At 53.7% G+C, this 12,533-nt stretch overlaps 3 protein-coding genes across 3 annotated transcripts; 1 reads left to right on the top strand and 2 right to left on the bottom strand.

Annotated features, from left to right (window-relative positions):
- Positions 1-2,256: 2,256 nt before the first annotated feature.
- On the top strand, positions 2,257-2,622 carry CPAR01_04455 (uncharacterized protein; the record flags this gene model as incomplete). Its single annotated transcript, XM_060488736.1, has 1 exon — positions 2,257-2,622. One exon carries the CDS (start codon positions 2,257-2,259, stop codon positions 2,620-2,622), a length of 366 nt encoding a protein of 121 aa, XP_060352942.1.
- A 7,435-nt stretch (positions 2,623-10,057) lies between these two features.
- Positions 10,058-10,966, bottom strand: CPAR01_04454 (uncharacterized protein; the record flags this gene model as incomplete). The annotated part of the gene is made up of 1 exon (XM_060488735.1): positions 10,058-10,966. The coding sequence occupies one exon, from the start codon at positions 10,964-10,966 to the stop codon at positions 10,058-10,060; it is 909 nt and encodes a 302-aa protein (XP_060352941.1).
- A 692-nt stretch (positions 10,967-11,658) lies between these two features.
- CPAR01_04453 (uncharacterized protein) lies at positions 11,659-12,518 on the bottom strand (the record flags this gene model as incomplete). Its single annotated transcript, XM_060488734.1, has 3 exons — positions 11,659-11,667; positions 11,727-11,956; positions 12,125-12,518. 3 exons carry the CDS (start codon positions 12,516-12,518, stop codon positions 11,659-11,661), a joined length of 633 nt encoding a protein of 210 aa, XP_060352940.1.
- Between the last annotated feature and the right edge of the window lie 15 nt (positions 12,519-12,533).

The raw sequence follows: 12,533 nt of genomic DNA, 5'->3' as shown, positions 1-12,533 counted from the left end.
TGGGTATCCGTACTACAAGCCTACGAGGATCAGAAGAGAGTTAGGTCGGTGTCGCTCATGTGTGAAATGCGGCCAAGTGGATGGATGTACCGTTTCTATGCCTTCGTATGCTTGGCGGCCAGGTATGGGGGTCAAGGACTCAATGGCACTAACAGAAGCCGCTAGCGCTGGGAGGGGAAAGGTGAAGAGGAGAATTTCGGCGGCGGCTTGTTTGTCGAGGTGAGGCGGCTTGATGCTACTCTGGAGTCTGAAGGGGGGAAGTCGGCAGGGGGGAAGACTCGTAGTGTTTTCGATCTCAACGGCTGGATCGAGGGTCTCAAACAAAGACTACCGTGTATCTGTGAGGTATGGCGCGGATGTTGTGCCGTATGGAGGTTTGTGGCGAGGTTTGTAGGCAGATGATTCTGCAAGAAGACAGAGGCACAGATGTGTATCTGCTTCGGAAGATGCTTCGGAAGATGGTGGAGAGGGGGACACCCAAAGGCTACGTTATGATGCACAAAGAACAGAGAAAGACGAGACAAGATGGAAGAGGGAGCATCAATTATGAGGAAGAGAGGGAACCCCGAGTTGTGCGATGTGAATGAAGGATGGTGGGGTGGCAGGGCGGGAAACGGGGGGAACCCAGGGACTTTGTTCACCAGCTCAGGAGGAGATTGGAGAGGGGAGAGAAAGAGCGGTAGAGAAGGCAGCCGTCAAATAGAGAGAGGTACGGCTATTCGTCTGTTTCTCTCTGTGTAAGGTTTGCTGCGTGTGTTGTGTATACTGTACTTGTTATGTGTGGCAGAATGCGTGTGTTTAGTAGGTGTGTGTACGGAGTATGCGAGAGCGATGCAGAGAGGATGCAAAGCAAATGCAGCCAGTGCAAAAAAGCAGGAGAAGAGGAGGAGGGGAGGAGAGGACCTGAGATGGAACCAGAGTCTTGAGGTACGTACTGCCAACGTGGAGTCCCATCGTTAGAGAGCAGGGGGGAGGGGTGGATGAGGAGAAGGGACGGACGAGGGCAAGGAAGGACCACCGCTGCATCGCATCGGGCTGGAGACTGGAGACGGGAGAGAGCGAGTGAGGAGGTGGCAGGCCGGGCAAGGGCCAAGAGGACACACGGAGACTCCACACCAGGGGCGTGGTGTCAGCATAGAAGGGAGCGGTACGTTCCCATGCCCGTACCTTCTTTCCGCAAAACAGGGGGACCTCACGGGGGTACTGTTGTCACTGTGAGCAAGAAGGAGCCATGGATGAAGGATGATAGAAATGGGAAGGGGACAACGGACGGGAAGGGGAGGAGAAGGGAAGGGAAGGGAAGGAATGGTGGAAGGATGGATAGAAGGAAAGAAGCGCACAACTTACCTAGGTAGGGAAGAAACCGGACGGTACGTACTCTGTGAGTCTGTACCGCAGACTGGAAACACCTCACCTCCAGGTCACACCCACCACCACCACCTGCTGCCTCAGCATCTCAAAATCAAGATGGAAGGAACGGACACGGAGTATCCTGCAGTACGTACCCACGAACGGTGTAAGGCAAGGTACGTACGGAGTATTCCATCTTCATCTCGTCTCATTGGATTCGTCAACGTCAACGTCCACCCTTCTCTTTGCCTCGCTTTCGAATAATCAGATTACAATACAATACGACCTACAAAGTTGAAGTGCTTCGGCTTCAAAAAAGACGGGTGCCGGGGTTCGGATGTACCTTCCAATCTCTCAGCTCTGGCATCTCACACTCCCGTCTACATACACTTGATGGACGCTTCACGCTTGATCTGATGATCGTTTCGGACGCACTCAGTCACCCACACTGTCCACACATGCAAGGGAGAATCGGAAATCTCCATTCTCGGTCACAACAAAAACAGAACCCTGGACATCCATGTCCATCTCCTTCTCCATGTCTGCCAGCGGATACTGGACGACGACTTGACACGGGGGAATGGCGGCTCATCGTCTTTTGAAGCCCGCCTCGTCTCCATAGTACATGGCACTATGAATACTAGCGACTCCATCCACCTGCAGGCCGCACGCCGCACGCCGCGCGAAGATCTTGAGCTTTACTTTTCTGACGGGGCCTGCCGCCACTCACTGGCCCTTACCCAGTACGCTACTGTACTACACTAGCCTTCAACCCCCCAAGTCAAATCTTTCGAAGTCGAGAATATCGATTCAAAGCAATATCTACTTCACTGTCTCTCACCACTTCCTGTACCCTCACTGCGAAAACCAGCCGTCATCACTGGGGGCGTATTGAGCTATCGTTCAATGACTGGCCGCCATTGCTTCAGGAACAGAACGTGGTCCCGCGAGAATATCACTTTGGTGTGGTGTTCTGCATCGCTTGCTCTATTCGTCCCACATGGCTTCAACGCGGCAGAAGTGATGGGCACGCTGGCACGTCGCATGGAACGTATTCGCGAACACAATAGCTGCAGATCCCGACCCCAGCCAGCTCTTCTCCATGTACGCTGCCTGTACGGAGTAATATGGAGTATTAGTGAGGGCGGTTATGAGGCAGTGGGCTCAACGGCCGACGTTCAATCTAATGTCTCGCCGCCAGGGACTACCTATGACAGTGGGGCTCGAAGTACGCACACCCGCACACAACAAGTCTATCAAAAGTCTAACTAGGGACGGCCAATCTGGCCATTGGCAGAAGCCAGAATGTTTCTCTACGAAACCACCATAGGCTTTTACAACATGGAGCCGAGATGTATCTTTCATCGGCGCGGATGAACTGCACATTGATCACAGCAATGAGGGAGTCTCGTCACTATGAGTCAGTCGTTCTCAGTGCAGCCATCAATTGGCCAAAATCACAGCAAGAAATCCAACTCTCAATTGCTTGTTGAAAACGGTGTGAAGGGACACTTCTCCTCACCTAACACAGCGGCTCTCCACAGACTGGCTGACACAACGTTACGTACTTGACCTTATCTCAACCTTTCCGATTTCGATCGAGGCGTTGGTGTACGGCCACGGATGGCCAAGCCCCGGCGGCCTAGCACTGACATGCAGCTGCACCGTCTTGCGGCAACATGCAAAGTGCGGCACGGAAGTGGCAGAGTCAGAAAAACGCCTCCTCCGGCCGCCTATGTATCTGACTGACCACCCGGCCATCACCCACACGATACTTACCATGCAACGCCCCCGACGTCGAGGAGGTTTACGGCCGTTGCTTGCACTACCTACAACAGACGCCCAGAGTCCGCGTCCTGTTCCCCCGCCGAGTCGCAGCCTCTTCTGATAAGGAGGGCAACGCCATCAGCCGTCTCTGGAGACAACACAAAGGCACCGGCTCTGGCACAGGACATCCTTGCCTTGCCTTGCCTTGCCTCGCTGCTCAGGGCTCAAGCAGTCTTCACAAAAGTCTCAGGGCTCCTCTTCGTGTTTCTCGATTGGAAAGATGGATGCCCGACATACCCAAGCAGCGCTAATCAGAGACATACTAGTGGTCTACCCCGAGACCTAGTCTCATAAGAAAATGACGAGTCGTCAATCTTCTTTTGCACCTAATGCGTTTTCACCTAGTGGTGCCTTCTTAGCCCTATCACGATACGAATTCGGCACATCGACCAAACCTTCTTGGGCAGCAGCCGTCACCGCCCCAGCCTTCATAGAAATTCTCAGTTTCTCACATCGGACGTGGCTCCGACATACGGTGCCGTCTGCGCCGTTAACTTTGCACGGGCGCCAGTGGACCATCGACTGCCCTTGCCATGTCCGTGCTTGAGGTCTTATTAACAGCGCCAATAATAAGGAATTAAATACAACCTAACATCAGAGCCTGCGACTGGCTGGTGTACGATCGGCGCTGTTGAATTGCAAAACTGCAAAACTCTCGGGCGGCCGTGCCATTTTAACTGTCTATCACGGGAAGAATACCGCCTGCCGGACAATGCGAGATACCGTGTCGGCTGCCGGCCGAGAAGATCGGCGACCACAGATACGACAACACAAAACCGCCTACGAAAGCAGGCCCGAAAGGATCGAAAAGCGAGAAGAGTTGATGCTAAGGGCATGGATCATACCATATTGGCCGTCAGTCCTGCTCAGTTGCTGGCTATGCTTGGAAACCAAACCAAGCGCACTATACGTCCGGGAAGTCCTCATCGCTCAACCTCTGGATCCTCAAAGCGGTTTCGAAAATCACAGTCTGCTGCAACCCTCTTGTTCTTCCCCTCCCTCCCTGGCAGTAAGTCGCTCGACCATTGCGAACGCAGCTCCGAGCTTCCAGACCGCAGCCACAAAGTGTACGGATAGGGGACCAAACACAGTGTCTTCCAGGCCTTCTCGAACAAATCATTTAGCGGAGACAAGCAAGGATGAAACATCTCAAAGCAACGGGCCCCGTCGATCGCCACTACTAGCTAGCCCTATTCCTCCTCGACTCCGTAGGTATTCGTGCCATTGTCCAGACGCTCATTCTGGCCATCGGCGGCTGGTCAACGGCTTCAATTTCGGGTCTCACCACGCCTAGGGAATTTGCCCGACTTCATTCGTACTGATAACTCAGATTAACACTATTGCGAGGCAAAAAAGGAGACGCCCGGAGAGTTCAATCTCGCAGCTCGAACCTTGTCCGCCGCTCGTGACCTTGCACTGCAGAACTGTCCAAGTCTGGCTTGTGCCTTGAGTTATTAACAGCAACAATTGGTAGGCAAAGAAAGGTCCAGGGACCAGTTCCCAACGCTGATGGCAGTTGGATGAGGATGCGACGGCACTTTCTTCCAGTAGCACCTTTAACTCCGAGCCGAATCATCCAACGCTGCTGATAACACTAACCGGACATGACGCTCAGAGCCTCAAAAGGAGGGTTCTCTCCATCACAAAACGCACACGTCTTCAGTGCTTTCGTTGGTGAGAACCGCATCCACGCCAATAGCCGGGCCTCAGACTTCCGATGGACGATGCCGGCGCAGCCTCCCTCATTCATCAATCAAAGCGGGGAGACGACGCTGTCTCTGCAGCTCATGCATCCAACGGCCACCTGTCCATCCACTCGATGCCTGCAGCGTGCGATCCTCTCTTGCGGCCTCCTTGTTCTCTCGCTTGCTCATGCATGCCGCTGCAGATCAAGCGGCCTGCCCGCCTCTAGTCCCAACCATCTGACCCATCATTCATTCAGTTAGTTTTATTTTGATGCGTTGGCGGTTTTGCCAGACCGCCAGCAACTGGTTCTACGTCTTTTCACTTCTGGCTCTTGGCCCCTGCGCATCCTATGCCACCCGATATGGGCTCTCGCTCAAAGAAGTCTACGGAGTAATACATAAGATGAATCGCGGGTGTTTTTGGCTGACAATGCCAATGTCCGTCAAGGCCGGTAGCCTACGCACTGCGGATACACAAGTCGAATACTCTTCACAGTGAGCGAGGCAGAGGGAACGCAAGTGGCTGGCGGCACTGACCTTGTCCACGGTTAAGAGCTTATTCACGCGTACTCGTAGATGAAGAAGGTTAACGACACAAGCCACAATCGCCCGGCTACCGATTTGATAACTACACCTTGTCCGGGCTTCCACGGGGTTTGTCAACGAAGGGTCTGAGAAAACGGACTACCTAGGATGGACGTACCGGTCTGTATCTATGCCTATACTACGTACACAACCCGCTATAGGGTGTGTCTAGCCAGTGTGGTGATAATCGGTGAGCGCATCAGTCAACTCTGCTGAACACATTATTACCCCGCAAACTTGTTGGTTACAGCCAACTGATGTTCTGGCGCAGCAGAAGCCCAGTCAGTCTCCAATCGGACCGTCTAACTAGAAACGGTCAAATGAGAACACAACGAGACGGGCAGCCTGTCAATTGTAACGAACGAGCTGCCCGGCTCCCTCCGCCCGGAGTAACCGGGGCAAAGTCAGGCAACTCATTGAGACGATTAGTAGAGGTGCCCGCGAAACAGTCGATACTGGTGTCAGGGAGACCCCCGTTCTCTCAAGATGCGCCAGTCCACCCTGATCAAAGCAGCTCGTACACCTATTTCTCCGAATTCTACGAAGTAGAGGTACATAGGTACAGCCTATAAGTCGTCAGGAAGTCTGCAAGTTGCCAACGATAAAGCGTTCATCAGCCCTGTGTTTCTATGAAAGCGGCAGCGCCATTGAGTTGACCCTTCAAACGCTGACCCCTTATTCGGTGGCGGCAAGCTCTCTGGGCGGGCAGCTGAGGGTTTATGATGCAAGTTCAAGTCGGCCAAGTCTTCCGTTATCATCGCGGCCGCGAGTATAGCGGGCGGAAACGGCTTGGAGAAGATGTGTCCTGGTGGAGCTCCTCTTGCAAACTCGGTCCCACGTTGCGGCAAGCAGAAAAGGGCAGCTTTACCCTTGTTCATGTTGGGAGTTCACGAATTGAACACGCAATGCAGCTCATCGGCAGGGCGACAGGGTGAGGACTGGGTACCAGACCCGAAAACCACGGTGAAGCATCTTCAGCCATACAAAGACGTCGCCAGCACCCACACGCCCGAGTTTGTTCAAAGAACGGCGACATGCATATTGGCCGCTGCGCGGTTTGCGATATCCCATGACGAGCGGCAGGTTTCTCCGAGTTCGATGCGGCGCCATGTCCGATCTCAGAGAGACTACATTCCACTCGCGCAGGTGGGCAAGAGTGGCCTTGCGTATCAGGAAAGTCACCAATCTGACGTTTGACACTGCATGTTGTCGCTCATAGCCTTAAAACACGCGCATTGCGGCATGCTACCTCCGTCCGTGTTGGAACTGACTTGCAAATGTAACAGGGCTCAGTGCACTGAGCAAGCAGCATAGGTGCCGAAGCACATGTAGGAAAAGGCATTTTGTTCCTCGTTTGGCCAACCTGCAGTAAGTAACTCTGCTCCTTCTTCAGAACTCGATCTGGATAGCACTCGGTACTCAAATCGATCCGCGGGACGAAGCGACTACGCGTACGTGTTCGAGATAATCCAGGAGGAACCTTGGCCGAATTGCAGCGTCGACAAATTAAAGTGTCTGAGGACGACGCACGAGCGCTGTTTGACTCCTAACTAGGCATTTACTTGCAAGCTCATTATGACGGGGCAGAGGTCACTTTGAAGCTCTGATCGATCTGAAGTTCTCTTCACAGTGTGGCAGCTATCCTACGAAATCATCTCTCATCTGCATGTAAACCTTCCAGGGGCCACCCATCCACACCAACAGCTTCCCTAGCCGCACCGCTTACATGAGTGGCAGCGTCCCCTTGAGAGGTGCGATACAGTCGTTTTTTGGGGAGGGAGTAGGGCCTGCAACAAGGCGGATCCTCAATAGAATCGGTTGGCAGCCTACGAGCTGCCGTATGTCGACAAAGAACGGGACACGCTGGAGTAGGAGGCAACGAATCAACACAAGCGAGCTCCATTGATTCACGGCACCTGATCTCGCGATGCTGCCTCGGCGGTTAGGCGAGCAATGCATGTGCCGGATCGTCTTTCGTTGGGGGGCTATCGGCTTGTACGATGCGGAGATGATCGGTGGCCGACCGCTGATGGAACGCCGCCTCCTTTTGCATCCGGCGCCGTCGACAGCCTCACACGCACGTGGGAGACAACTGATGAAGCGCGCGCGGGGGAGCTTCCGCAGTGATTTATGAGTTTAGAGCTCAGTGAGCTGCGTCGTCTTTACGAAAAGAACTTGGCCCCGTCGCGCGGTTTAGAGTTTGGGGACCCTGGCCATTGACGAATCCAGAGTCAGAACAGGGCCCGTCTTGTTCGCGCAGTGCGCGCACACGATGTTGCAAGAAACTCCGCGCGCTTCCGCCGACGACCCATCAATCACATACTCAGGACGGAACCGTCTAGTGGCAGCTGGCACCGAGTCACCCACAGCACGCAGGGGATACCTATCGCTAGCTGCAGCTCGAACTATAGACGGATGCTGCATTTTTGCCCTGACATACCCACGCGTTCAACCGACACGCCGTATTGCCTCTAACGCGAGGTTAAAAAAAAAACGGCGAATTGTTGAACACGCCGTTGCCGTCGCGATTCACGAAGAAGGGGAGGGGCCCGGGGCCGAACGGGGCATATCCTCGAAGTACGAAGTACAGACATACTATGCATCTTGTCATCGCACATGGGGCTGCATATCCTCTTCGTGGAGATGGCCTGATATCTGCTGCCCTTCCTCGAGTCTCGTGTCTCGTGTCCTGAATGACCCGCCGGAACAAGAAGGAGGCAGGCTGCTGGAGTCTGGACAGTGAGTGAGTGAAAACAAGAGAGAGAAAGATGCCCCTGCTCTCTTCCTTCGCCTAACCTCCTAGTCAACTTGTTTCTCCCTGTAATCACGCTACACGCAGAAAGACGGCCGGCCGCCCGCCAAGTTTTCGCGGAAGCAGCACTGCCAGATCCGGAGTGGGGAGCGCTCTCCTTTGTGGTTTAGAGCTATCATGGCTGCCATGTGGAATTGACTGACTAGCGATGGGGACAGGCTGAGAAGTTGTGGCTTTACGATTTGATTTGATTTTTTCTTGCTCTCGAGGGGTTGGTGGCTATCGTCTGCTAGCGTCCGCCCACTCAGAGCTTCCACCGAACTGGGGGATGTTCATCCGCTCATCGGTGCGATCGCCCTATTCGGGATGCAAAACCCGTCGATTTTGTTACAGTAGCAACGAGCAACGGAACAAGCTTGGTGGATGGGGGAAGAACAGACGTGGTCAACCGTCAACAAGTGTTCTTCATCTCGTTTCAACCCCGTAAAGTCGCTCCTCTATCCTCTGAAGCTCGCCTGGGATCGGCTGACTTGCAAGAGGTTGGAGTACAAGCTTGGCTGTTCTGATCGGAAGTGCCATGTGGTTTGTGGCAGGGCTATCCATGAGCGGCCGTCTTCGAGACGATTCTTTGTCGCCATTGCTCTCCCTCGCTCAATTTACCCTTTTTCTCCCTCTGGAGTTTCTCCTCTCCCCCACCGGGACAGAATTGCTGTGGATGCAGACTACCGACCCGACCATATCCGACCTTCCAGAGGCCGCGTTGACGAAGAGTAAAGACCAAAACTAAAATTGAACCTAAGCTTCCGACGCGGACGGGAAGCAGCAATGCCCGCGTCGTTCGGCGCCTTTCTTCATCCATGGTTCGGAGAATTGTTACCACACCTGGTACGTACGCGCCGCATCGCGATCACGCAAGCCCGCGCGTCCAGCAGCGGCTCTATCGTATCGTGGAAACATGCATGCATATCTACTGTGTAGTAGTGATGGTTACTCCATACGCCGGCAGCCGACTCTTTCGACCAACAGGCCTCGACAAGTTACAGGTCACAACACGTCGCAACAGCAAGACCCTATCCGCAAGGATCCCAATTCGCCAACTCGGACTTCATGGGGAACTTTGCTTTCTCTCCTTCCTCTCACATGCGTGAGAACATCTCCCATCCCGCGCAGTCATGCAGATCCCATCGGACGTACCATTTTCCTAAAAAGGGAGCCGGCCATTGGGGCCCGCTGAGTACCACTCCTTGCCCAGCTTACTTACGGAGACTTGGGTGTTGGAACACTCGTTCAGAGTCTCTTTCTCTCTCACACCCCTGTTCCAACAGCGCCAGCAAAGGGAACAAGGCCTGCTTCGGGCGAAGAGTCGCAATGTGGATGATGTGTCCGGTCTCTTTTTTTTTTTTTTCTCTCTTCTGATCGACCGGTGAACCTTTGAAGAGGGGGTGTAAGCACGGCACGGCTCGGCCTGGTAGCTTGACTTTTTCCCCCCTCGACGTGCGACATGCAACATGGTACCTACTAGTACTTGGTAGTCAGCCATCTGCTTTTTCTGTGACGAGTCTGACCAAGTTATGAGAGCTGTTTCGGTAGGTACGAAGACCTGGGGGTTCGGACTTTCGGTCTGCTGCTTGAGGCTAGCGCTTCGTTGGCACATCTTCCACGTTTTGAGGCGCAAACAATTGTACGATGATGATGTGAAGGCGCGCGTGAAATGGGCTCAGAATGATGATGTTCTTTGGGTAGCTTGCGACGCCTCCTGTTGGACCATAAAAGTCTATAGCCAGTGATGTCTTGATTCTACCTTGCACACGGAGTAGTAAACGGATCTAATCCAATCATGGTCACCGAGACCTCTCATCTACGGCCACAGCTCAATCTTCTCCCACCCATTCACCCTCTCCGCACCCTCCGTCTCCTTCCCCTCGGCCTCGGCCCCGACAAACCGGTACAGATACCGTCTCGGGTCCTCCGAGGCGCTCAAGTCCGTCTGATCCACCTCGGTCGGCACAATCACCACGACCCGGAAATTCTCCCTCGCGACCTCGTCCTCCAGGTCCTCGACCTTTTGCCCCAGCTTCAGCGTGTCCGAGGGCGGGTTCGCGGCGCGGGACGTCCCCGGGACCGGGTTCCTGAACGTGCCGCGCATCATGGGCGATAAGTTTCCAAAGTGCGCCGTGACCTCGCGGGCGAAGGACCAGTCCTGTTCCGAGGTGCCGATGACGGTTTTGCCGGAGGGGATGTCTTCCTCGCGGCGGCGTTTGGCGTCTGCCGGCGTCACGGTGCGCATGCGGGCTAGGAGGTGCTCGCGGAGCGCTTTGGCGCCGGAGGAGGAGGAGGAGTCGATGTCCGGGCCGAGGAGGAAGGCTTCGCCGCGGATGCGCCATTGGACTTTTGCGTCGGTCCAGAAGCATGCTTCTACGGGGCCGCCGCCGCCTGATTTTTTGATGTCGTCTTTTTCTCCGTTGGAAGTTAGGAAGTCGGGCACTTTTGCCATGCGGGCGTCGGTTGTTAGGGTCAGGAGATCGGATTCGTAGAGGGGCGGGTTGAGGTCTGCTGTGTTTTTGGGGTTTACTGGGAGGGAGGCCCAGAGGCCGCGGAAGATTACGGTGCGGAGGCGGGGGGTGAGGGAGGATGAGGCAGAGGATGAGGAGTGGATTGTTGCGAGGTTGAATTCTGGTGAGGCCATTTCGTTTACGTTTTTGAGGAAGGGGGCGCGCCAGGGCGCTGGGCCTGGTGAGGCTTTTGCTGTTGATGGGGAGGAGGACATGTTGCGCGGTGAGCTGGGTGAGGATTGGAGGTGATGGGTTAGTTGGGATATGCGGCGGGTGGAAAGGGTTCGGATGGTCATGAGTTTATGGGTTGTGATGGATTGTGATGAATGGTCGATGGACGGGGATGAGGTAGGTTGTTTTATGAGTGAAGTTGAAGGGTGAGGAATGTCGTGTGAGGTTTTTTGAGGTTAGGTGGTTTTTTTTTGGTCTATGATTCATCATTGGGCCACAAGGTGAGTCGCGCCAGCCTTCACAGCAGAATGAAACTTATGGATATTTAGTTTATTTGAGCTATTGAATGATACTACCCAAATGAATAACGATATATTATCTCATTGAAAATCATATTTGAACGAGGCGGAAGGGAGATTGTCTGTTGGTGTGCGAGGTTTGGCGGGGTCGTTGGGAGATACCCCGCTGTCGTCATGACGTGGATGAGGCCGTACAAGAGGCAAGTCGAGAAACATGCTATGTTTATACGATTGACGTCTACATCCGGGATACGTCCAAGAGGTGTCTCATGTATGAATGAATTGATTCTCCTCTTATGCGAGGGATCTCATCTGGGGAACTTGGCCTGGACAGCGCGTTGTACCTGCCAGGGTGTAGTTCATGCTCCTTCCACACATCGTTTAATTTCTTCGACGCCAGCACCATGTTTTGAAACTGAAGGATTAAGGATTCCCTCTCAGAGGTCCTGCAAGGAATAGAATTAGTCAAGTAGCAACAAACAAGGGGCAATGAACAAGTACAAACATACTCCATGGGCTGGCGATCTACACATGCTCTATAATAAACCGGGAGGAAACGGTCTTCAACTCCAGGGTTACCATAGCCTCCTTCATGTTGCAAATTCATTAAGAACATGGTGGCTGCTGCTAAATCTGTCGTGATTTTCGAGATATGGTCATTGCCATACTGGAAGGGGTCAGCCGAAGAGGCGTATCGAAGAATCTCTTCCATCGCACTATCTTCGCCTTCGGGTTCTACCGCGTAGATACATGGAGTTAGTGCTTGTAGCCTGGGAAGAGGTCTGTCTGTCCAAATCCTCGGAGCCTTGAGTCCTGAATACGACATAACATGATTAACTTCCACTAAGTTCCAAAGGGAACTTTCCGCAGTTGTCTACTTCCCTTAAGGCCGTCGTCACTTACTTGTCATTAGAATCGTGGACATACGGCTCAAGACCACGTACTTGGTACTTCGCCAATGATCGGTCGGCTCCGGGTTCCCATAGGAGCTCTCGTCCTCATCGGAGTCCTCGTCAAGACCGTCGTCGGGTGGGGAGGGGACGATGTACTCTTTTTGACAATTCTGAAGTCTCTTGAGGCTTATCTTCAGGCTATCGATTTCAAGCTTCAACTCCCTACTTCCCCTTAGATCGCGGGCTAGCAGGTCGATGGCGAGTCCAAAAATGAAGGCTGTTGCGCTTGCAAAGCTGGACAAATAACTTCCTGTGATAAGACCTGTCTGCCGGACTGCGTCATGTAGGCCTGATAGTATGTCGTTATGTTGGATAACTTCATCGATACCGTTTGACGACTCCATCTCTAGTATTGCGAG

Source organism: Colletotrichum paranaense (genome assembly GCF_030867605.1).
Source record: "Colletotrichum paranaense strain IMI 384185 chromosome Unknown Scaffold_3.1, whole genome shotgun sequence".
In the NCBI taxonomy this organism is placed as follows: Eukaryota; Fungi; Ascomycota; class Sordariomycetes; order Glomerellales; family Glomerellaceae; genus Colletotrichum; species Colletotrichum paranaense.
This window is presented reverse-complemented; position numbering and strand designations above follow the sequence as displayed.